Below are 25,225 nucleotides of genomic sequence, written 5' to 3'. Positions count from 1 at the left end.
CCAACGTTCTTGGGTTTTTTGTATGGGTGAATAGGTGTAGGTGGATCCTCGCCGGATCCATTCCCTAGAGATCCCGCAATCCTGTTCGTTTATTGTATATCGTGCAGTTAGAAATCATTTAAAATTTAAAATTCATAAGTAAATAGTACCTAACAAAAACTGACCGCACGATATACAATGAACGGACAGGATTGCGGAATCCCTAGAATCCTTAGCGAATGGATCCGGCAAGGATCCTAGTGCGGTGTCAATCGGTTTGCTTCGGTTTAGACCTCAAATTAGTTAGTACAAACAAGCTAAACCAATTTGGTAGTGACCGATTTGGTCGGTTATGTTCCTTTATAGTTACATGTATCAAAGGGGGCTTTATTAGGAAAAATAAACAAGGATAATGCTTGTGTTCTCTTATGGAGAACTTACTTGTCCCTCACTTACGATTAATGAAATTTTACCATTTGAACATTATAATCAAAATTGTTCATTCTCTTTATCACCATAAGAATATCATATCTAGACAAAATCATTCAATTTCAAGATCGTTTGGTCATTCATACTTGTTAAACTATTCAACGTTTTTTTGTGATCCGTCCATATGTTTTAGGAAACTTTCATGAAAAGGGCTTGGACTAAGTTTATTTTAATAAAAAAATCATGTTATAACTTTATTTAATTAAAAAGACTTAAATTTTAATAAAAATGACAAAAGAACTTAAATTTTAATGAAAATGGCATAATTTTAATATTAAAAAAATTAAAAAAAATCTGACGCGAAGACTCATGCATCCTCACACTGTTTATGAAACTTCTACACTATTTATGAAACTTACGACACTGTTTATGAAACTTACTATACTGTTTATGAAATTTAACAATACTACACCACTGTGTTATGTTTGTAACCCGACCCATTCTCTTTTCTTCCCCTTTTCTTTCTTCTTTTCCTTTTCCCCCGTGAACACTCCAGAACTCTCTCTCTCTCTTTTCGAACTCTCTGCCTTTTCTCTAAACCACCATCACCACAAATTCCAATTTAATTGAGACCCCAAACCACCAAATACAAGACATGCGCAAGCTGGGGATCCCTATGGTACCATGGCATGTTAAATTCTGTAATGGGAAGTAGGATAATCCAAGCAGGGGTTCTTGGTAAGAGTTGCTCTAATGGAATTCAGCTACAACCTTTGAAATAGGAGGTAAAATTAGCTTGGTTTTGTTGTAATTTGTTGCTAGTAATGTCTTCTAGTATCTTGGATCAAATCTGGGTTTGAAATCTAGGTCTGATGGAGTTTTGGGTGGGTGGGTAGGGGACGTTACGCAAAGGATATTAAGAAGAAGAAGAAAACAAAAGTCGATATTAGTCATGACGACAACTGAAACAGACACAAAAATCACAAATCGATCGATTTTTCTTGGTCCAGCCAGGGAAGCAATGAATGACAGCTGCTTCTTTACAGACGTTTTTTATCACGATTTTTATTTTTTATGTTTTTTTATTTATTTATTTTTGTTCTTATCATTAAATAAAGTTAGTGTATGGTTTTTCATTAAAATGCAAATATTTGAAGCACTTTTCATTAGTTTTCCTTATGTTTTATGCATATGAATGGATATCAACATTTACATTTTGCATTGTTGACTGCCGATATCAGAAATATTCCTTTAACGATTAGGTGTGAGGGGGTCTTCTAGCAATGGAAGGAGGAACTTGGCATCTCCAAAATGTGCATCAACATGATGCACAACAGGGAAATTCCTTTGCATTTCAGATTCTTCGACGTTCTCTGCAAGAAACTCTTCATTCTTTTCACATGTCCGTAGACAAGGATATGAGGAACCTTCATATAGAAATGTTAAGACAGTTTCACATGCAAGAATGGAAATGTCGAACGTGATGAGTGCAATGCTGGAGAACCAAGTTGAGCTGATGAACAAGTTAGGTCTAACCGGAAAGAAAACCAGTAGCGCAGCAGCTCCAGCAATTGGTTTGAGCTCCGGTTAAGACTGTCATTGTCACTTTTGACTAGTTTTTTATTGATTTGGGATATTGTCACATCCCGACCCGAGGTCCACTATATTCCGGACTCGACTCCGTCGTATTACGATATTGTTCGTTTTGGGCCCCGACCACGCCCTCACGGTTTTGTTTCTAGAAACTCAGACGAAAACTTCCAAATAGGTCACCCATCCTGGGATTGCTCTTGTTGTGATCTAGCTTAACTTCGGAGTTCCTACAGAACCTGAAGCTAGTGAGCTCCCAAAATGCCTCGTGTTATATGGAGGTAAGCATGTACATATAAGGCATAGAGGATCTACTCTTCCTGAGCGGTGTGGGATCTAACAATCCACCCCCTTTAAGGGCCCGACGTCCTCGTCGACACACTTCCAGCCAGAGATTGGCTCTGATACCAAATTGTCACATCCCGACCCAGGGTCCACCACATCTAGGGCTCGACTTCGCCGTAACACGATATTGTCCGCTTTGGGCCCCGACCACGCCCTCACGGTTTTATTTCTGGGAACTCACATGAGAACTTCCCAGTAGGTCACCCATCTTGGGATTGACCTCGCGTGAACTCGCTTAAGTTCAGAGTTCCAATGAAACCCGAAGCCAATGAGCTCTCAACAAGCCTTGTGCTATATGGAGGTAAGCATGTACATATAAGGCATAGAGGATCCACTCCCCTAGGTGATGTGGGATCTAACAATCCACCCCCCTTAGAGACCCAATGTCCTCGTCGACACACTTCCCGCCAAGGATTGGCTCTAATACCAAATTGTCACATTCCGACTCGGGCTCCACCATATCCCGGGCTTGACTTCGTCGTAGCACGATATTATCCGCTTTGGGCCCTGACTACACACTCACAATTTTGTTTTTGGGAACTCACACGAGACTTCCTAATAGGTCACCCATCCTAGGATTGCTTTCGTGCGAACTCGCTTAACTTCGGAGTTCTGATGGAAATCGAAGCCAGTGAGCTCCTAAAAGGCATCGTGCTATATAGAGGTGGGTATGTACATATAAGGCACATCACTCATTTTCCGCTTGTCGATGTGGGATGTTACAGATATGTACATTGTTTCAGTGTCATAATTTTCTCTCCATCCATGCGCGTTTGTTTTCTAGGTAAAGGAGGAAATTGTATCAATTTCTGCATCGTGTTTCGGCGTTGGTTCAACTGCATCTATTTCTCATTCACTCACACAAGGTTTCAACCAAAAATATTTAGATTGATGAAAAAATTAGACATACTGAAAACATACATACATGAAAGGATTTTTTATAATTGCTGATAGAGCAGCAATCTACTTGTTACACAAGCAAACACACCAAACACCTACTTAGAACATCTCGGAAAGCTTACAATACTTAGAATGATAATACGAACTGTTACGAGTCAACAACCGGCGTTTACAAAGATGTCAGAAACATTCTGATGTTTTTCCTTCGTACCGTCGAGGTTTTTCAAAAAAAATAAAACAAAATAAAAATAAAAAGCAACATTCTGATGCTTGTTTTCTGCTTCGGGGTCAGCTTGGGGAACTTGACGTTGAACTTAACAATCAAGTTCCCTTTCTTGGATTGTTCCTTTTGGATAAGCATCCCCTCCCCTATAATCACTCCTTCATGGGTCTGGCTGATAATGGAACCAATGGAGACGCTCAATTTTCTCCCGTCTAGGGCTGTCAGCTGCGCGATGTGACCCGTCAGAGCCTCCGCTAGAGAGATATTCTGAGTGACAATCAGATCGTCCTCGTCTCTCTTGTAAACACCATGAGGCTTTTCATCGACGATGAAGACAATGTCTGTTGGTATCACACCTCGCCGTGTGTCGTGCCCCTCCTCAGGGAAAGTGATTTTCGTGCCCTTTTTCCACCCTGGCTTGATCTCAATTATTAGAACTTCCTCCACTGTGCTTTTTCTTCTACACCAAAAAATTACTTCCCAGAGCACAAAATTAAACAAAAAATATAGATTCATGAAAAAAAGGAAGAATGGACTTACCCATTAACACCAAGAACATCCCTAGAAATCTTTAGCTTCTTGGTGGCGCCCTTATACAGTTCCTCCAAAGTACAAGGTAATGTCCTCTTAATCGTCACGGCTTTCCTCGACCCATTTCCAGGTCCTGAGTCCGTGCATTCAAACCATTGGAATCCATTTTCCCCTATCGTCTCTCCAACTAAAAACATCGAGAATATCTCTTCTGGTTCCACGGACTCCATAACCCGAGACGTAACCTGAGCCATGTCAGTCCATGCCCCGAAAAATTGTGTGAATGGGTCAGGGCACTTGCCGTTCATGCGGCCAGACCTGGGTGAATGAGAAGGCTGCGTTGCCCCTCTCCTCAAACCCTCATTGCCCTGCTGATCGTACACCACTCGTTTTTTGGGATCACTCAAAACCTGCCCATTTACCCATAATTAGCAACAAATTTCAGTTAAAATAAACTAAAATCGTAATTTGCAGCAATTCCTGCCCATTCTGCATACTACAACTGAAAGCGCTTTTGATTCATGAAGAAGCACCACTTCCAAGTGCTTGAAATTTATTAACAAGGGCTTTACTAAAATCACTTCTAATAAAAGCACTTGTATATAAAACTGTTTTCTACATAAACAGTTTCAAACGAGACCATCTTTACGTTGGAAAGCGTTTATGAGCATAAGTGTTATTATAAAAAAATAGTATCAACAAAGACCATCTATGCCGCCAACAAATTAGAGTGGTCTAGAATATCGCTTACTAGGAAAAAGGAAACTGAAATCCGAATGATCACATACCTTGTAGGCATCGTTGATTAGATTGAGCTTGGCCTCGGCCACTTTCCTCACGTCTCTGGCGTTTCGTTGAACTTGAAGAAGCTTGTAGTAATCGACGGTCACTGCTCTCTCTTTCTGCTCAATCAAAACCGTTGGATTTTCTGTTGGTCTAAACTCTCTGAACTGTGACTAAAGCTTCAAGTGCGACCATATTTAGATAGCGAGCTCAATTATTGATCAGACAAAGAAAACAGAGCAGGGTCACAGTGTTGGATGGAATATGCAAAAGCAGAGGGGCAAAAGGGTATTTTCGCAAGCCTTCCGAGGCAAGGTACCAGTACAGTGGCTTGAGTTACTACAGCAGAAGACTATTTGGTTGAGCAGCTGCTTTTCAAGAAAAGTTGATGGCTTTTGCTTTTGCTTTTGCTCATGAACTCCTCGTTGAGGGGTTTTGGAGCACATGAAAAACAACTTCCTCGAGGGTTCACTTTTTTTTTGGATAAGAGAGGAGAAGTAATTTAGACCTTGTTTGGTATTCTATTTGAGTTCAAGGTTTTTAACTCAAAAACTGTTTCTCAATTCACAACTCAAAAATTTGCTTGGTAAGCTTGTTTTGCAGAACTTGAACTCAAAAACTAGCCTAAAATATGAGAATAACAAAAGTCTATTTTTACTGTTTTTTTTTTCTTCTTCACAACATCTACAGGACCTTGGCATCGAGGCCAGCGACACCAAACACCAAACTATAAGAATCCTATATGGACTCAACTTGTTGTGATAAGGACTAAGATATATGTTGATAAAAATAAATTTAAATTCATCAATGAGTTGTATACGTGGAATACTAGCGTCCTATAATCATGGAAACACATCCAAAATGCTTTGAATACAAACCGTTCTTCCACTACTCAATAACTTCCAGGTTGTGATGATATGGGACGATAACCAACGCACCTATGATAGATGGAAGTTGGCTACCAGTCATCAATAAATAAAAGGGATTCCCTACTCACAAAGTATGGGTTCTAAGTCTAAGGTTCTATCACCATAAGAGCATAAAGGGCTTGAGTGAGTAGAAAAGTTCTTTTGACAACCACGATGGCTTCAACAGGTACATCTTCCTATTATATATATCACATTGTGATTTAGGGTTAATTGTTAATTCTTAGGTAGTCCCAACACAAACACCAACTGAGAGTAACTGGCGGTGATGAGAGATATGTTTACGGCAACTGAGAGATGCTCCGGCGACCATGGCATGGATCTTTCCGGTGACTGAGGTATTTTCTTCCCACCATCCCTAACCCACCATCCCCTCACTCTAACCACCCGCAAGCCCCAACCTCACCTCTCCGCCATTACCAAGGCTTTACTTCAAACTCAATTTGCTCAATTTCAATGGCAACATTTGATATTAGCAACCTACCACCATATATGTGAACAAAACCCATCTGAAGACAACATGACTTCATAGTATGAAGTGTGAAATTGAGAGTTCCAAATCAAACCGTCAAGATATTGGGTCTTGGTGAGTATTTTCCTGGTCGCTTCTCGGATCCCAACCCGACCTTAATATCCTCCCTCAACCACTGCCACCTAATGGTTTTGAACAAACAAGTTTTTGGGTTGTAAAAAAAAATTGCTCTTGAAAGAAGTTCATCCAAGTTGTTTTTAAGAATTATAAATTTTTTTTTAAGTATGATACCAGTATTTTCGAAAAACAATTTGCCTTTTGCCTTTGGTGATATTGGATTATGATAGAAAGTGTATAACAAAAGTCCTTAGCTTTTGTCAAAATTTAGATAGTCAGATATTAGACAATACTAATGCATTTATAATTTATTCGGAGTACGATTTTGAGGAGAATTTAAGTACCGTTTCTTATAATATCGTTTCATTACGTAATTTGTTGTAATTTAGCAAGGACATATATTGTATCAATTTCACATAGATGCCTCTATACTAGTTCTAATTTGCAATTAGGCCCCAACTTATGGGCGTCTCAACACTAGTTCTAATTTTGCAATTTGGCCCCAACTTTCTTGGGTTTTTTTTTGTATGGGTGAGTAGGTGTAGTTGTCAACCGGTTTGGTTCCGTTTACACCTCAAATTAGTTAGTACGAACCAGTTAAACCAATTTGATAGTGACCGATTTGGTCGGTTATGTTCCTTTGTAGTTACATGTATCAAAAGGGCTTTATTAGGAAAAATAAACAAGGATAATGCTTATGTCCTCTTATGGGAAATTTACTTGTTCCTCGTTTACGATTAACGAAATTTTATCGTCAGAACATTATAATCGAAAATGGTCATTCTCTTTATCATCATTTGAATATCATTATCAGAATATCATATCTAGACAAAATCATTCAATTTTAAAATTGTTTAGTCATCCATACGTGTTAAACTAATCAACGGTTTTAGTGAACCTGTCCATATGCTTTATGAATATGAATGGATATCAACATTTACATTTTGCGCTGTTGACTGCCGATATCAAAAATACTCCTTTAACGATTAGGTGTGAGGGGATCTTCCAGCAATGGACGGAGGAACTTGGCATCTCCAAAATGTGCATCAACAAGATGCACAGCAGGGAAATTCCTTTGCATTTCAGATTCTTCGATGTTCTCTGCAAGAAACTCACCATTCTTTTTGCAAGTCCGTAGATGAGGATACGAGGAACCTTCATATAGAAATGTTAAGACAGTTTCATATGCAAGAGATGGAAATCTCGAACGTGATGAGTGCAATGCTGGAGAACCATGCTGAGCTGATGAAACAAGTTTAGTCTAACCAGAAAGAATACCGGCACGGCAGCTCCAGCAATTGGTTTGAGCTCCGGTATAAACTGTCATTGTTTTTATTAGGTTTTTGTGGATTTGGGATACGTATGTTGTTTCAGTGTTATAATTTTCTCAAAACCCGTGGGCGGAAATTGCACTAATTGGAACTGCATCGTGTTTCGGTGTTGGTTCAATTGCAGCTATTTCTCGTTCTATCGCACAAGGTTTCATCCGAAAATATTTAGATGTGAAGAAATTAAACACACTGAAAACATACAGACATGAAAGGATTTTTTGTCATTGCTGATAGAGCAGCAATCTACTTGTTACACAAGCAAACACACCAAACACCTACTTAATTAGAACACCTAGGAAAGCTTAAACTACTTTAGGAAGATAATACGGACTGCTACGACTCAACAACCGGCGTTTATAAAGATGTCAGCAACATTCTGATGCCGGTTTTCTGCTCCGAGGTGAGCTTAGGGAACTTGAGGCTAAACTTGACAATCAAGTTCCCCTTCTTGGATTGTTCCTTCGGGATAGGCATCCCCTCCCCTCTAACCACTTCTTCATGGGTCTGGCTGATAATGGAATCAATAGAGACACTCAAATTTCTCCCGTCTAGGGCTGTCAGCTGCGCGGTGTGACCCGTCAGAGCCTCCGCGAGAGAAATCTTCCGAGTGACAATCAGATCGTCCCCGTCCCTCTTGAAAACATCGTGAGGATTCTCATCGATGATGAAGACAATGTCTGCTGGTATAACACCTCGCCGTGTGTCGTGCCCTTTCTCTGGGAAAGTGATTTTCGTGCCCTTTTTCCACCCTGGCTTGATCTCGATTGTTAGAACTTCCTCCACTGTGCTTTTTCTTCTGCACCAAATAAAAAAAAGAACATTTAAATTTACTTCAAAGTTCCTTTCTATTAGATCATGCAACCAAAACAAGTACTTCCCAGATCACAAAATTAAACGAAAAATATATATTCATGAAAAAAGGGAAGGAGGGACTTACCCACTAGCACCAAGAATATCCCTAGAAATCTTCAGCTTCTTGGTGGCGCCCTTATACAGTTCCTCCAAAGTACAAGGTAATGTCCTCTCAATCGCCGCGGCTTTCCTCGGCCCATTTCCAGGTCCTGAGTCCGTGCATGCAAACGACTTGAATCCATTTACCCCTATCGTCCCTCCGCCGTAAAACGTCGAGAATATCTCTTCCGGTTTCACAGACTCCGTAACCCGAGACCTGCCGGTCCCTGGCCCGAAAAACTGCGTGAATGGGTCAGGGCACCTGCCGTTCATGCCGCCAGACCCAGGTGAATGAGGAGGCTGCGCTGCACCTCTCCTCAAACCCTCCTCGCCCTGCTGATCGTACACCGCTCGCTTTCTGGGATCACTCAAAACCTGCCCATTTACCCATAATTAGCAACAAATTTCAATTTGCAAATTTTAGTTAAAATAAACTAGAATCGTAATTTGCAGCAGTTCCTGCCCATTCTGCATACTACAACTAAAAGCGCTTTTGATTGATGAAGAAGCACCCCACTTCCAAGTGGTTGAAATTTTTTAACACGGGCTTTACCAAAATCTAATAAAAGCACTTCAAATAAAGCTGTTTTCTACATAAATAGTTTCAGACGAGACCATCTTTACATTGAAAAGCGTTTATGAACATAAGTGTTTTTATTAGAAACGGTATCAACAAAGACCATCTACGCCGCCAACAAATTAGAATAGTCTAGAATATCACTTACTAGGAAAAAGAAAACTGAAATCCGAATGATCACATACCTCGTAGGCATCGTTGATTAGATTGAGGTTGGCCTCGGTGGCTTTCCTCAAGTCGTCGTCTCTGGCGTTTCGTTAAACTTGAAGAAGCTTGTAGTAATCGACGGACATTGCGCTCTCTCTCTCTCTCTCTCTCTCTCTCAGTTTTCTCTCTGCTCAATGAAAACCGTTGGATTTTCTGTTGATCTGAAGTCTCTGCGCTGTGACTAAAGCTTGAAGAGGTTACATATTTATACAGTGAGCTCAATTATTGATCAGACGAAAGAAAACAGAGCAGTCACAGTGGTGGATGGAATTTGCAAAAGCAGAGGGGCAAAAGGGTATTTTCGCAAGACTTCCGAGACAAGGTGCCAGAACAACTTCCTCGAGGGTTCACTTTTGTTTTTTGAATGAGAGAGGAAAAGTAATTTAGTATTTTGGAAATACAATTTGCCCTTTGCCTTTTGGTGATATTGGATCGTGACAGAAAGTGCATAACAAAAGTGATTAGGATTGTGGAATAATTTGGGAATTTAGGCGAAAACTTCTATCCAAATTGCCCAATGAAATTTTTTTTAGTCATTTATTCACAATATCCAGAGATTGGTTTGCAGATTTTTTTGCCCAACATGGTCACGAATGAAGATAGAGAATTGTGTAGATATAAGGACAAAACGAACCAACCTATTTTTTTTTATCAGATTGACTGAAAAAAAATAATAATGATGGGCCCCTTCACCCAGGAGGCATCGTTGGAGAACAATGTCAGAGACAAAATGGTGCACATCTTTTAAACACCTAAGACGTAAGTCACATGTCACTAAAGAATTGGGATCCAACCACGCCACGTACTAAAAATCGAAAATAGTGACGAGATAACATAATTGGTGAGAGTCTTAAATCAACCAGTTTGACCATGTGACATGTTCAATCATATTAACAAGTGTCCCTGGAAACTTAAGCAAAGGTCTAAATGGAAAGTAAATGATGATAAGACATCAAAATTCTTCGATGATGGACCTAGACAAGTGATCAAAATACCGGACCAAGATTTTTATTGAAATTGGAGGTAAACATTTGGTTTGACATAGCGAGGGTATACAATATTCCACAGTACAAGCGCGCAACAGAGTTCCCGACAACCTTTAAAATCCACTCTGAAAATTACGGGGAAATACATAAAGCCGTCAACAAATAGATTACAAATTTCAAGTGTGAAAATTGAAGTCCATCCAGCATTTCTACATAGTAAAGAACAAGATTGAACAAAACACAAGAGGAATGTGGAAATCAACATAACCTCATACTCAAATGTTGTGATCGAACATCAAACCCTCATTCGACGAGGCATGAATTTCCAAACCCGATAAAAAGAGCTAAGAAAGCAAACGAGTGCAAAGCTTCCACAAGTTCGGTGGGACGGACGAGAGAGCTACCGTTGGCAACTTGGCCTTCACTAAGATGTTAATAACCGTTTGATGTTGGATTTTTGGTCCGAGGTAAGCTTCGTAGGGAACTTGATGTTGAACTTGATTCTCAAGTTTCCCCTTTTGGATGGCTCCTTGGGAATAGGCATCCCCTCCCCTTTAACCACTTCTTCATAGGTGGGACTGATGATATTGGTGATGGGGACTGTAAGATTTCTCCCATCGAGGGTTGTCAACTGTGCCGTGTAACCTGTCAAAGCTTCTGCAAGAGATATCTTCTGAGTGATTGTAAGATCGTTCCCATCCCTCTTGAAAAGGGTGTGAGGCTTCTCATCAATGATAAATACAAGGTCTGCGGGTATGATTCCTCTCTGTTCATTCCCTTTCTCTGGGAAAGTGATTTTCGTGCCCTTTTTCCACCCTGGCTTGATCTCAATTGTTAGAATTTCCTCCACCGTGGTAGTTCTCCTGTAAACAAAGAAAAGGACACAAGAATAAATAGCATATAGATCCAACACAGACTTGCTAATGTATATCGTTTTTCATTACTTTTACCTCTAGTCAATTAAATTGATCCAAAAGGTGCCAATTCGACATCTGGAAGATAAACAATAACATTACTAAGGACAAGATCATCATGCTAAGCAGCTAAAGCCACAGTACCTCCCAAAGAGTTTCTTTCCGACATCAACATGTATTAGATTAAGCAAATATTCACCTTCCAATCAGCAAAACTACGATTCCCACTAAACCAACAGACATTTCTGCCACCCCAATGCTAAAATTTTACGATTTACCACTGCCCACAAACCATATGTACGTGTGGACCTCCCAGGCTCAACCATAGACAATCATACTAGCAGAAAGTCTCAAGAAGTTTAACATAAAGCCATTTGCACCCGCAAAAGAGGGTACGTAGATATGTTACACTAGGGTCAAAACATTTTAGTATGCCTAGCTAGGAGACACAGATAGAATACATAATCGTAGTAAACGATATAGGCAACAGTGCAAAACTTGACTATATAAGCAGACAAAAGAATCCATCATTAATAAGCAGGAATGAGCATACACTATCTCATAGTTATTTGGGCATCTTGGATTCCCTATCTGCTGCCAGATATTCAAATATAGAAAGTCTCATGTAGTACTCTGCATCATTTTTGGTTGACTGTCTTGATTGTGAGACAATAAAAGACACCAAATACATAAATATCAGGAAATATATGTTCATAAGTGTTATGAGGTTGACTATTCCAAATTAAAAAATGCCCAAGACTATTCGATACTGCTTTCCAAAAGTTTCGCAATCCCAAAGAAGGAAATAATATGACGTCGTGGCTTTCAAACATGAGTTACAGGTGACAGGTAAAGTTGTCTGAGATGATTATGAAGGATATAGTGGAGATTAGAACATAAAAACTTCAAACAGAAATAGTAAGCATTACGGCTTAGTCAGTCAGTTAATCTTTAGTTTATATCTTCATGAGCATTGACTTTCAGGTAAACCATTACTCAACAAGAAACATCTACACAAAGCTCCTATGTATATACATATAGCCAAATTCCTAAGTAGATGTATGCAGATTTTCTAGTTATCCTATATTTGGAAACCAAGAAACACCTTGGTCAGGTTGACAGCTAAAGTCTAGAAAGACGAGGCTTCACGAAGGAACTTATAAGGTTAGTACCGGAAAGAACCATAATCTAGATTTAGCACATTTAGGTAGCACTATTAACTAATTTTAGTTAATGAGATCAATAAAAAAGATGCACATAGAGTGATATATCAAGCTCTCGCAACCACTGATACATACTGATGTTTTGTGCAATTTGTCGACAAGAGCTTTCCTGCTCAAATAATGATACTTTTAATCCAATGAGAAGAGCTATCATGTGGGGAAACGAGACAACAATAGAAGTTAGAAACTTAGACAACCCCCAGATCAAGATAAGACCCACAAGCCAACAAGTACCCACATCACTAGTCATAACATCGTCCTTAATACTTTTATCCACATCTTTCCTGCCTCTGGGTAGTAAACAAAATACGATGCAATACTTTTCTAGCAAGGATCATTCATTCGCAAGCAAGGATCATACTTTCGCAAGCAAGGACAATAAAGAAAGTATGATGCAATACTTACATTTAAGAATAACACAAACTAACAGAGATCTAACCTAGAGTTCTAAATACCTGAACCAAAAAATGTTGCCTGAAAGATGTGAGAAGTCAGATATAGCTAACAGATAGCAGTCACATTACTATGAACAGCAACGACAGTCATACGAAGGATATTAACAACTAACAGACAATAGCATTGCTAAGACAGATAAATAGGAAAATGATTTGTAGAATCAAACAATGCCCACAGAGATAAAAAAATCTTACCCACTAGCATCAGGAACATCCCTAGAAATCTTCATCTTTTTGGTGGTGCCCTTAAACAAATCCTCCAAAGTACAAGGCAATGTCCTCTCTATCGGTGCAGCTTTCCTCAGCGCAGCTGCAGAAGGCTCTGCTCCGCCTCTTAACTGAGCAAATATGTCTTCCCCAAACATACTCCTCGGAAACGGGTTCCCGCCAGCCCTCGACCCGCCTGCCCTTGACCCGCCCATGTCCGGCATCCCTCCAAAACCCGAAAACCCGAAAATTTCAGAGAAAATATCGTCAGGGCTCCGAGTGTTGAACCGGAACGTCGTCGGACCGCCCTCGTGCCCTTGCCCGCCAGACCATGACGAATCGGGCGGCGGTACCCCTCCTTTCAACCCCTCCTCCCCGTACTGATCGTATACTGCTCTCTTTTGGGGATCACTCAAAACCTAACCAATTCGATCGGAACAAAAAAATTGCGACAAATCTCAGCCAAAAAATTTGAGAATTTTGGAAATTTTCAAAAATAGAATTCAAATCGAGAGAGATTAACATTAACGTACATCGTAGGCTTCCGAGATTTGCTTGAATTTCGCCTCAGCGGCCTTCTTGTTGTTAGGGTTTTTATCTGGGTGCCACTTCATGGCGAGCTTCCGATAAGCTTTCTTCAAGTCATCGTCTTTGGCGCTTCGTTCTACCTGCAGAACCTTGTAGTAATCCACCCCCATGCTTCTCTCCTCTCTCTCTCTCTCTCTCTCTCTCTCTCTCTCTCTCCTCCCTCTGTGTGTTCAGTTCTCTCTGGTACAAAAGCCTGAGAGGATTTCTTCTTAAACCGCTGCGTTTTGATGCAAAACCTGGGGCTTCCTGTTCTGGCCGGAGTTCCGAAAAGGGAGTGGTGGTGTGACGTGAGCGACGAGTCATACACTAACAACCATTTTATACGAAATGGGCCGATGTGGGCCGTCGTGCGTACGCCTTATTATGTTGGACTTTTTTATTTATTAAATAAGGCCCACCTACTTACTTTTTTCTTTTTTGTAATATGAAATTGAGTTGATTGATTGGATAAAAATCTAAAAATCATTTTATAAATTTTTTAATATGGTTGTTATAATATAATTGTGAACACGGAAAATTCCTGAAACGAAAGAGACAAGAACAACGTGCACAAAATAAATATTTGTATTTTGATGATTTTGGGTTACAATCTCTCTCAAATTTGATCCTCTGATTCGATCTCCGTAAGGTGTTGATTTATGGATGTTTCGTTGATCCAAGGGCCGTCGGGGCTTGATCTTGGATGAACTGTTTGGAAGTTTCTTCAAAAGGCCGTGGGCTTGATCTTTGAAGGTGGATTTGAGCGGATCTTCAAGGAGCCGTTGGGGCTTGATTTTGAGGATGAATGTTTCTTTAAGGGCCGTTTGAGGCTTGATCTTGAATAACGGTGATGAGCGGATCTTCAAGGGCTTTTGGGCTTGATCTTGAAGAAACAGTGATGAACAGATCTTCAAGGGCTTTTGGGCTTAATCTTGAAGAACGGTTGGATGTGTGTGGATTTGTCGACGTTGTTGATCCAAAGGGCCGTTGGGGCTTGATCTTGGATGAACGGATGATGAACGATGGTGCTTTCTTCAAGGGCCGTCGGGGCTTGATCTTGAATTGGTGGATGATTGTTGATCCAAAGGGCCGTTGGGGCTTGATCTTGGATGAACGATGAACGAAGAACGAAGAGAGCTTTCTTGATTCTTCGGGAACCTGGATGCTTGAGAGCTTCGGAGTTTCAGAGCTTCAAAGCTTCAAGGTGTAATATGAATTGGTTCCTTTAAATGAATGAAATAGGCTTGTATTTATAGAAATTTCCAAGGCCTAATTTTGAATATAATATTCCAGATGAAATAAGTCGTTTCTGCCAGGTGTTGACACGTGTCCTATTTGATGACTTTTCCAACTCATTTCAATTTTCGTTGAATCACACGCTACGTGTAAAATTTATGTAATACATGAGCATTGACACTTTGATTTACCGGTCAACATTTATTTACGAAATTTCGATGTCTACAAATGCCCCCACTTCAAGGCACGTCGTATACATGTGCTTGTCACGTGTAGGAGATGCGTTTTGAAGTCCCTTACTGTAGATGTCGATCCACGGGCCATCGAGGCTCGATCTTGAATTGGGCTGGAGATTGTTTCAAGGGCCGTTGAGGCTTGATCTTGAATTGGGCTTGAAATTTCTTCAAGGCCCGCTGAGGCTTGTTGTTGAACTTTTTTTTGTTTGAAATTTCTTCAAGGGTCGTCGGGGCTTGATCTTGAAGGTTGAAATTAGACCACAAGGAGCTTCATGTGGTAGATGATCTTCGGCTTTGGTAGTGGGTGAATCGGCACGTATTTTGTTGCGCTTGTTGACTTTCCACATCTTTGATCTTGAACTGGGTTGAAGGATTTTCTGGATTCCTTCAATTGTTGATTTTCCACAGCTTATTCTTGAACTAGGTTTTGATTCAAGGGTGGTAGACACTTAATCTTGAATCGGACTTGTGATTTCCTCAAGGGCCGTCGAGGCTTGATCTTGAATTTGGCTGGAAGCTTCTTCAAGGGCCGTTAAGGCTTGATTCTTGAAGGTTGAAATTGGACACATGGCAAACAGGCACGAGGTGAAGGTGACGACTTGTTGCTTTGTTCAATTTTTCTAATTCACACCTGAGCAGTTTGGTCAACGGTATGATCTTCAAGATTGATGGGTTCTTCTTCTAGTTGGTGACTTGATCTTTAAGGATTTAATGCAAGGGTGGTGAAACGGCACATGCAGCCCACAACGCCTAGCAAGTCGACCCAAGAATTTGAGGGTCAAAATGAGTCCTCCACCCAGAGTGATTGCAAACCTGATGATATGAGATACTTTTGATTTTGAAGAAGTAGCGGATGAATCGGCACGTGCTTTGTTGTGCTTGTCTCCACATGCTTCAATGTATCATTTTCCCTTGTCATATCTATTCTTCTGGCAGAATGTAGCATCTTCTCGAGTTCTTCAGCTCAGACTCCTTCTGTTGAGCTGACTGTGCAGGCTGCATTATTCTCTGCTTGTTTCTTTAGGCAGATGTGGCAGCTTCTTGAGTTCCTCAGCTCGGACTCCTTCTGCTGAGGTGACTGTGAAGACTGCATTCTTCTCTGCTTGTTTCTTCTGCACGTTGTCTCCACATGCTGCAAGGTATCATTTTCACTTGCCTTATCTGTTCTTCAGGCAAATGTGACAGCTTCTTTGGAAGTACAGCAACAGTGGAAGACAAGTACTCGAGAGCAGTGCTAGGTAGGCAATCAGGGAAGGGTTCCAAGCAGTCGGTTCCTTACCCGAGTTTGAGTGGAGGTTCCGGCATATTGTTTTCTTTATCCTTGTCTTTGTAGGTAAGAACAAAGACAAAGGAAATGACAGGGAGAACGCATGATATGAGATACTCTTGCTTTCTACCCTGGTGATATGAGATACTTTTGCTTTGGAGTCATTGGCTTGCAGAGGTACCCCAAGGAATAAGGAACACTGAATGACTCGAGAGGTTTCGTTGGGAAAACATTTTTTTGGAGATGAAGAAAGGTTTTCGGAGATGAAGAAATGTTCTGTATGTCTGCCTTGCTATGGAGGGTGAAGGTGGACAGTTATAAGAAGTTATTTAATACCTGTAGAGGTACTATTTTTTTTTTACTCGTGTCGGCAACCATTGAGTGGTTGATCAGTATGGCTTCACGCGCTTTTCTTCTTCATCAGAAATCTTCGACAAATTGTCCATAATTTCCGCCAAGCTGAGTGTGCATGTGACAGGTGTTGACGCGGCTGAAAAAGACTGGCGCCTCTTCGATAACTGGGATCGGCGCTTCGACAAATTACCCGTGATTTCTGCAAAGCCGAGTTTGCGTGTGATGGGTGCTGACGTGTCTCGAAAAGACTGGCGTCTCTTCGATATCTGGGATCGGCGCTTCGACAAATTACCCGTGATTTCAGCAAAGCTGAGTTTGTGTGTGACGGGTGCTGACGCGTCTGGAAAAGCAAGATGCCTCTCCGATTTCTGAGCTTGCCTCTTCAATTTTTTGAATTGGCCTATTCGAATTCTGAGCTCGCCTCTTCGATCTCTGAAATCCCGTCGAATGCTGATTTTTATAGAGGCATGCAGTTTGTTTCAAAGCACACTTGAATTTTTTTGCTTGTAGAAACTCCCTTCTTGCACTTCTAAGATCTTGGTTCGTCCGACCTCTTCTTTCTTCAACACTTTGAAAATGTCTGGACCCTCCAACCGTCGTTTTGACTTGAATCTTGGTGAAGAGGCAGTCCCGCCTTCTCCAGACAACATATGGCGCCCATCCTTCATATCCCCTACTGGTCTTCTTACCGTTGGGGATTCGATGATGAAGAATGACATGACCGCTGCGGTGGTGGCCCAGAACCTTGTCACTCCCAAAGATAACAGACTACTCTCCAAACGGTCTGATGAGTTGGCTGTTAAGGATTCTCTGGCTCTCAGTGTGCAGTGTGCAAGTTCTGTGTCTAATATGGCCCAACGCCTATTTGCTCGAACCCGCCAAGTTGAATCATTGGCGGCTGAAGTGATGAGTCTCAAACAGGAGGAAGATTGACCAGATGCAGGAATCTGATGGTCAGATTTTACTTGATCATCGGAGGTTTGTGGGTTTGTTCCAGCAGCATTTGCCTTCGTCTTCTGAGGCTGTACCGCGTAATGAAGCTCCAAATGATCAACCTTCGGTGCTTCCTCCTCCTGGGGTTCTGCCTAGTACTGAGGCTCTAAACAGTCAACCTCCGAGGCCTCTTCTTCCTGGAGCTTCGCCGAGTGGTGAGGCTTCACACGAGCAACCTTCGTGAAGGCTCCCTCCTGTTTGCTCTTTTTTTTTTTTTTTTTTTTTTTGACTGATGTAAAATGTACATTTCTGTAAATTTTCAGATAAATTAATAAACGAGTTTGATTTCTTTCAGGTTTTTTTTTTTTTTTTTTTTTGCTTGCTTTTGGTGGGGCTTACACTTATTCCTTAACAAATGATGGCTGATCTTTTTTTAATTTTTTTTTATTTTTTTTTAATTTTTTTAATTTTTTTTATTATCTCTTTTGGATGGTGCCTGATGCACCCAGATCCCACCCTATATTTTTTTCTTCGTTTCAGAATGGTGTTGATCCACCACCCCAAAACACTTTATATTAATATTTATTATTTATTATTATATATATATATATATTTCTTTTATTTCTGTCGTGCACCCTCCATTATATATATATTTTTAGGGTAGTGGCTGACACCATCATCATTTTTTTTTTAATTATTTTTTTTTCGCTTTCGGTGCCGGTGCACCATGTCTCCTCTTTTCCTTTTTTTATATTATAATTTTTTTCTTTTCATGCACACATACATACATACGTACATACATACATATATATATATATATATATATAGGGTGCGGGATAGGAGCTTGGAGGAGAGCTTTAGGCAGCAGCCATGGCGGAGCAAGGAGGAGAGGATGAGGAGCTGGAGAACTTGGGCAGCAGCCATGGTGGAAGAAGACGAAGGAGTGGAGTTCGTGGTGCATGCAGGAAGTCTCGGCCTTGAAGTAGACGAGGGCACGACTTGCCATATTTGTGTTTGAAAGGCGAGAAGTACTGCCTAGCGTTTCGTCTCTGCGTCGCCATTCTTCATCCTCTTCATCAAATGCAATGTAGCAGCGGTGGAAGAGACAGATTGGGTGTTTCACATGCAGGGAGGAGCTTGGGCGATGCAATTCACCCACTTCTCTGCCGTGTTGAGATTATGCTTCCTCGTGCGGATGATGCTGATGAACTAGACCTGGTGGCGTAGCTCTTTACTGGTGAGAACTCGCCAAGAAGGTGGTGTCTGATGAGCTCGAAATTCCGAGACCTGATCAATCATGATATTCCTCTCGAGCTGGAGATCGGAGCCGACGTCTCCACGGTACCTTCTAGTGGATTCTCCTTCAGTTGCAGGAGCGGTGCTCTTAATAGATCTGACCTTGCTATACTTGCTCATGAACTTGTATTCCCCGTCCTGCAAGGCCTCGAGTTCGAATTGACCAAGACCAGAGATATCACCAGTCAGATCTTTGTCTTCAAACGACATTTTTGCAAGAGCTATGCTAGCATCTTTCCCCGCGAACAGTGCGTAAGGCCCACCAGGTCCATAAAACGTCCTGCTCTGGGACATGTCATAGATCTGACCCTTGATAGCCATGAGCAGAGGCTTCTTGGAATCAGAGGCTTCAATTCTTTTTCGGTGATCTCGTCGAGCTGGACGGGAGGACGATATAAGGATGCAAGATTATCTTGAACAACATTTGCTGAGGATGTATCACCTTGGTCCGATTCCCATACCCCAGGATGCTTCATTTCCTCCTCAAAGTTACGGAAGGCAATTACAGAACCCTGTTGTGAAAATCTAGCCCTAGGTGCTCCATAGAGCGACATATCGTCAAAAAGAACGTCCCTTATAACAGGCATAGGAGCGCGCACCTCATCATCAGCGAATTGTTCCATATTCTCATTCACACCAGGAAGTGCCACATTTTCATTCACACCAGAAGCTTGTTCGGCCAACTGATCAATACTTTCAGTCGGTAACGGCGCCGCCTTGGTCATTATCCCAGCTTCATTACCCACATAAAAGAGTTGAATTTCTTCCTCAAGCTTACACCCAGTGGCCTGCAGAAACTGCCGCGCCGTATCGGCGGTCTGGCCGACGGTGATCTCCAAACAACGAAGAGACCAGAGTCTGCTGGTCACTGACTGACATCACACCCTCCATCTCTCGATTGGCAATGAGTTATGTTCTTCTGAGATTTTGTTTCTCTCTGAAATCCCTGGTCGCAGATCTCGCACACATACCGGTCCGATTCGAGTAGGGTCTTGGAGGACAGAGACACCACTTCTGCATCCGGATCTGGTGTGCCTGCAGGTCCAGGTAGCTATGAGGCACGGGTGGAAGAAAGACACGGGTTCAGCGGTTGCTGGAATTGAGTTGCGGCGGCGCACGATGGCAGGGGCGCGGTCGAAGTGGAGGAGCATGACGACGAGGGCTGCCAGTGGTTTGATGGGTGCACGCATGTGTTCGATGCGGAAGATTAAACGAGACGAGGAGGAAGCTGACCTGGTAGACGCGGGGGTTGTAGCGACAGGTATGTGGACTTGCCCCGGGTGTACGCACCATATGCAGTACGTGGGGTTTGGTGGAGTGAGGCAGCCATGGATGATGACTTTGGCGTGAAGAGTGTGAGGATGGGCAACTAGGCTTGTCTGGACCATTGTTGGCCCAATAGCATTGTTGATGCTGGAGCTTGGTGTTGGGCCGAGACGTATATATATATGTTTCCTTTTTTTTTTTTTTTTTTTTTAAATACATAATAACATATGTATTCATTTTTTTTTTTTCGAAGAAACTGTAATTTATTTTGTACAAAGAGAATTGCAAATTTTCTTAACAAAATAAATTTGTAATAAAATTGACCTTCTTTAATAAAACATTTATTCTTTTTATTTTGATGTGATTGAACTCGAAAAATTGAACATTCGAGCTGCCTACATACCCCTCCAAAGAAGAGATCAAGTTGTAACGTAGTTCAAATACTTTTTTTTTTTTTTTTTTTTTGTATTTTCTTTTGGTGCTGTTTGCAGTTTTAACTCGTGCAGACAAGGAGCATTTGGTGCCGTGTTGCAGTTTCAGCTCGTGCAGGCAAGAAGCGTTGGTGTCGCCTTTTATGCTTGTGCGGATTAGGAGCGTTGTGCCATGCAATTTAGGCTCATGCAGGCGAGGAGCTTTATGCCATGCAGTTTAGGCTCATGCAGGCGAGGAGCTTTGGTTCGTGCAGTTTTAGGCTCGTGCGAACAAGGAGCTTTGGTTCGTGCAGTTTAGGCTCGTGCGAACAAGGAGCATTGGTGTTGCCTTTTATGCTCGTGCAGACCAGGAGCTTTGTGCCATGCAGTTTAGACTCGTGCGGGCGAGGAGAATTGGTGTTGCCTTTTATGCTCGTGCAGACCAGGAGCTTTGGTGTTGCCTTTTATGCTCGTGCAGACCAGGAGCTTTGTGCCATGCAGTTTAGACTCATGCGGGCGAGGAGAATTTGTGAATTTTGTCAAGCAATCCGGGAGAGGCGTTCCTCACAATTTTCATAGCAAGGAGTTTTGACCGCGTGATTGAAGAAGTCTTCGGGCAAGAAGTCGCGCATCATGATGGGGACGGACGATCTTCGTGTCGAAGTTTCATCATCTTCAACACGTTCACGTTGTTTTGAAGGTTGACAAGAGCTGCTTTGCCCCCTTTCCGATTGGCGGACTTGTGGAGGAGACGTATGCTTCTTGTGCAATTTCTTAAGAGTGACTTGAGTCCATCCTTCAACTTTGTTTGTCTTGGAGGATGCCCCCGGAGGTTGAGGTAAAAACTTTGAGTTGGAAGAGCCAAAAGTGATGGTGGTATAGTTTGACTTCACCACATCGTCAAGATCTAGCTCGATGATTCCTTTTTGAGCCAGCTTCATGATGAGATCTTTCAGCACGAAGCATTTTTCTGTAGGATTACTGATGAAGCGGTGGAATTTACAGTATCTTGGACTGTTGGTACGATTCATCTCTTCCGGCCGTCGGCAGTCAGGCAAACCGATCACCTTTTTGTCCAACAGGTCATCCAACATGGCAACCACATCAGAGTTGGGGAATGGATAAGTCTTTTCCTCAAGCTCCTTCAAAGTGCGTCTACACGTCTTTTGATCACGAAAAGCTTCTGTTTGAATCGCCTTGCCTCGTATAGGGATTTTGACGAGAGCTGTGTTGACCATCATTGCTTCCTTGGTGGATTTCCACGCAGTCTTCTCTAACTTTGGCCCAAGAACTTTGTCGTTCTTGTAGTCGGCGATCGGTTCTTTCTTCCCCTGATGGGCGATGCTTAACTCCATGTCATGGGCGCGAGTGGCCAATTCCTCGAAGGTCCTTGGTTTAATGCCTTGAAGGATGTATTGCAAACCCCATTGCATGCCTTGGATGCACATCTCGATTGAAGAGGTTTCCGAGAGCATGTCTTTACAGTCGAGGCTTAGAGTGCGCCATCTGTTGATGTAGTCAATGACTGGCTCGTCCTTCCACTGCTTTGTGCTCGTTAGCTCTAGCATGCTCACAGTGCGGCGGGTGCTATAGAAGCGGTTGAGGAATTCCCGCTCTAATTGCTCCCAGCTGTTGATGGACTCGGGCTCTAGGTCCGTGTACCACTCAAAGGCATTTCCTTTCAGCGAGCGCACAAACTGCTTGGCGAGGTAGTCTCCCTCCGTCCCCGCGTTGTTGCAAGTTTCGACGAAATGTGCAACGTGCTGCTTTGGGTTTCCTTTTCCATCAAACTGCATGAACTTTGGTGGTTGATAACCCCTTGGCATCCTTAGGGCCTCAATCTTCTTGGAATAGGGCTTCGAGTAGAACAAGGAGGTATGTGAGCTCCCTTCGTACTGTGCCTTGATGGTGTTGGTGATCATCTCTTGCAGCTGCTGGATAGAAAGAGATCCCATGAGTGCCGCTACTTGGTCTGGCTCCGGCTTCCCATCGATTTTCTTCACCGGGGGTTCTTCGTCTCCACCATCTCCTCTCTTTAGTGGATCATCCTCTGGGTCGGGTTTATCGCCGTCCTGCACCTCCAGTCGGTTGACTAGTGCTGCAATCTGCAAGTCTTTTTCTTCCACAGTTCGGGTTAGCCTTGCGATTGCTTCATTCATTTGAGCTAGCTGCTCATCGATTGAAGTTGCTCCAATGGTCATGACTTGCATGGCTAAACTGTCGCTTGAATCGGCATCGGAGAGCATGGATTCAGAGTATTTCCTTGGGCTTTCCCCCCTTGGTGCCCTTAGTGAGGCTAAGGTGATCAAAGGCTCGTGCCTTGGGTGTTTTTGTTCCCTTGGCAGAGTTGATGCAGAGGTGAAAGAGGCGGCAGAAGTAGCTCTTGCCATGCTTCGAGTCGTGATGCCCAAAGTGACACCAGTTGCGGGAGCAGTTTGAGCCTTCCTTGATGCCATTAATTTTGGAAGTGCGCTTGAATTTCTTGAACGGAGAAAGAGATGAGAGGCAGAGATTGTCCCACCGGGCGTGCCAATTTGTGAACACGGAAATTCCTGAAACGAAAGAGACAAGAACAACGTGCACAAAATAAATATTTGTATTTTGATGATTTTGGGTTACAATCTCTCTCAAATTTGATCCTCTGATTCGATCTCCGTAAGGTGTTGATTTATGGATGTTTCGTTGATCCAAGGGCCGTCGGGGCTTGATCTTGGATGAACTGTTTGGAAGTTTCTTCAAAAGGCCGTGGGCTTGATCTTTGAAGGTGGATTTGAGCGGATCTTCAAGGAGCCGTTGGGGCTTGATTTTGAGGATGAATGTTTCTTCAAGGGCCGTTTGAGGCTTGATCTTGAATAACGGTGATGAGCGGATCTTCAAGGGCTTTTGGGCTTGATCTTGAAGAAACAGTGATGAACAGATCTTCAAGGGCTTTTGGGCTTAATCTTGAAGAACGGTTGGATGTGTGTGGATTTGTCGACGTTGTTGATCCAAAGGGCCGTTGGGGCTTGATCTTGGATGAACGGATGATGAACGATGGTGCTTTCTTCAAGGGCCGTCGGGGCTTGATCTTGAATTGGTGGATGATTGTTGATCCAAAGGGCCGTTGGGGCTTGATCTTGGATGAACGATGAACGAAGAACGAAGAGAGCTTTCTTGATTCTTCGGGAACCTGGATGCTTGAGAGCTTCGGAGTTTCAGAGCTTCAAAGCTTCAAGGTGTAATATGAATTGGTTCCTTTAAATGAATGAAATAGGCTTGTATTTATAGAAATTTCCAAGGCCTAATTTTGAATATAATATTCCAGATGAAATAAGTCGTTTTTGCCAGGTGTTGACACGTGTCCTATTTGATGACTTTTCCAACTCATTTCAATTTTCGTTAAATCACACGCTACGTGTAAAATTTATGTAATACATGAGCATTGACACTTTGATTTACCGGTCAACATTTATTTACGAAATTTCGATGTCTACAATAATCCCCCTCTTTTTTATAGGAATCGTTTAGAAAACGAGTTGTTCCGAATACATATAGACAAAAAAGTTGACAATAGATGTTATTGGTGGATTTTTTTTTTCATTCATGTCTAAGTATAGGAATTTATACATCTTCCATAAAGGATCCGAATGAAACCAAAGTTTTATGTTCAATTTTGAATTAGAAAAGTTAAAAATGATGAATCAACATCGACTATAACCCCCAACCCAGACTTCTACGGGAGGCAGCGATGGGGAATTTTTCGCAATGGGCGAAAGCCTGATGGAGCAATGCTGCGTGGAGGTAGAAAGCCTACGGGTCGTGAACTTCTTTTCCCGAAGAAGAAGTAATGACGATATCTGGGGAATGAGCATCGGCTAACTCTGTGTTAGCAACCGGGCTACAATACTTACATGTATTTAATACAATTATTATTTCAACAGTTATATGGTAATTGTAGTAAGAAAATTATTATTAAATACATATTTTTATTAATTATATCTAATTGTTATATAATAATTGTATTAAGTACATATAACCATCGTAGACAATAGTTATAAAAAAAAACCAATGATTTGTTTTTTTAAGTGGTTATTTCCATTCAAAACATATTACAAAGTAGAAGACTAGAAGGTGTATTAAAACAAAACATTCAAAGTAGCATGTTTAATTACTTTCAACATCTAAATAGTAAGTTGTATTAAAACAAAACATTCAAAGTACCATGAGAACCTATTTGTTGAAAGCGAGATCATAACAACAACGAGATTTAATGCTTTTAGATTACAATACAAAATGAAAAGAAAAAAACACTTAGGGTGCGTTTGTTGCACTGGACTATCTCGGACTGGATTAGCTTCAGGGACTAAGCTGGACTGACTTAGTGAAGCGTTTGGTGCAGTGTCGGACTAAAATACATAATAATTTACAAATCTTCATGCTATATTATTTACTCTATATATTAATATTATATTATTTAATTTATATTATCAGTATACTCCTTTTTTTTTTTCATAACAATTCCCCATTTTGCTATT

The 25,225-nt window shown here is 41.7% G+C and overlaps 3 protein-coding genes and 1 pseudogene across 3 annotated transcripts; all 4 read right to left on the bottom strand.

The window, feature by feature from the left end:
* Nucleotides 1-3,466: 3,466 nt before the first annotated feature.
* On the bottom strand, nt 3,467-7,622 carry LOC103424014 (uncharacterized). The gene is made up of 5 exons (XM_029089871.1): nt 7,562-7,622; nt 7,356-7,450; nt 4,786-4,899; nt 4,007-4,407; nt 3,467-3,926 (listed from the first exon to the last, which is right to left on the bottom strand). The coding sequence occupies exons 1-5, from the start codon at nt 7,620-7,622 to the stop codon at nt 3,467-3,469; spliced, it is 1,131 nt and encodes a 376-aa protein (XP_028945704.1).
* Nucleotides 7,623-7,775: 153 nt separating this feature from the next.
* LOC103452947 (uncharacterized) lies at nt 7,776-9,736 on the bottom strand. The gene is made up of 3 exons (XM_008392470.4): nt 9,340-9,736; nt 8,564-8,952; nt 7,776-8,422 (listed from the first exon to the last, which is right to left on the bottom strand). The coding sequence occupies exons 2-3, from the start codon at nt 8,848-8,850 to the stop codon at nt 7,981-7,983; spliced, it is 729 nt and encodes a 242-aa protein (XP_008390692.2). The 5' UTR covers nt 8,851-8,952; nt 9,340-9,736; the 3' UTR covers nt 7,776-7,980.
* Nucleotides 9,737-10,344: 608 nt separating this feature from the next.
* LOC103452946 (uncharacterized) lies at nt 10,345-14,063 on the bottom strand. The gene is made up of 3 exons (XM_008392468.4): nt 13,680-14,063; nt 13,135-13,565; nt 10,345-11,210 (listed from the first exon to the last, which is right to left on the bottom strand). Exons 1-3 carry the CDS (start codon nt 13,842-13,844, stop codon nt 10,772-10,774), a joined length of 1,035 nt encoding a protein of 344 aa, XP_008390690.2. The 5' UTR covers nt 13,845-14,063; the 3' UTR covers nt 10,345-10,771.
* A 4,518-nt stretch (nt 14,064-18,581) lies between these two features.
* Nucleotides 18,582-20,634, bottom strand: LOC114819936 (uncharacterized; annotated as a pseudogene).
* Between the last annotated feature and the right edge of the window lie 4,591 nt (nt 20,635-25,225).

Source organism: Malus domestica, chromosome 12 (genome assembly GCF_042453785.1).
Source record: "Malus domestica chromosome 12, GDT2T_hap1".
Taxonomy (NCBI): Eukaryota; Viridiplantae; Streptophyta; class Magnoliopsida; order Rosales; family Rosaceae; genus Malus; species Malus domestica.
This window is presented reverse-complemented; position numbering and strand designations above follow the sequence as displayed.

What these genes read in the sequence shown, in the direction of transcription:
- LOC103424014 (XM_029089871.1), bottom strand. Translation starts at nt 7,622, where the DNA reads ATGACAGTTTATACCGGAGCTCAAACCAATTGCTGGAGCTGCCGTGCC. An exon ending in TGCAAAGGAATTTCCCTGCT is followed by an intron (nt 4,900 to 7,355) that starts GTGCATCTTGTT and finishes TTGATTGAGCAG; the next exon opens with AAAGAGAGAGCAGTGACCGT. An exon ending in TAATCAACGATGCCTACAAG is followed by an intron (nt 4,408 to 4,785) that starts GTATGTGATCAT and finishes GTAAATGGGCAG; the next exon opens with GTTTTGAGTGATCCCAAAAA.
- LOC103452947 (XM_008392470.4), bottom strand. Translation starts at nt 8,850, where the DNA reads ATGAACGGCAGGTGCCCTGACCCATTCACGCAGTTTTTCGGGCCAGGG. An exon ending in GATATTCTTGGTGCTAGTGG is followed by an intron (nt 8,423 to 8,563) that starts GTAAGTCCCTCC and finishes TATTTGGTGCAG; the next exon opens with AAGAAAAAGCACAGTGGAGG.
- LOC103452946 (XM_008392468.4), bottom strand. Translation starts at nt 13,844, where the DNA reads ATGGGGGTGGATTACTACAAGGTTCTGCAGGTAGAACGAAGCGCCAAA. An exon ending in AAATCTCGGAAGCCTACGAT is followed by an intron (nt 13,566 to 13,679) that starts GTACGTTAATGT and finishes CGAATTGGTTAG; the next exon opens with GTTTTGAGTGATCCCCAAAA. An exon ending in GATGTTCCTGATGCTAGTGG is followed by an intron (nt 11,211 to 13,134) that starts GTAAGATTTTTT and finishes CTTTGTTTACAG; the next exon opens with GAGAACTACCACGGTGGAGG.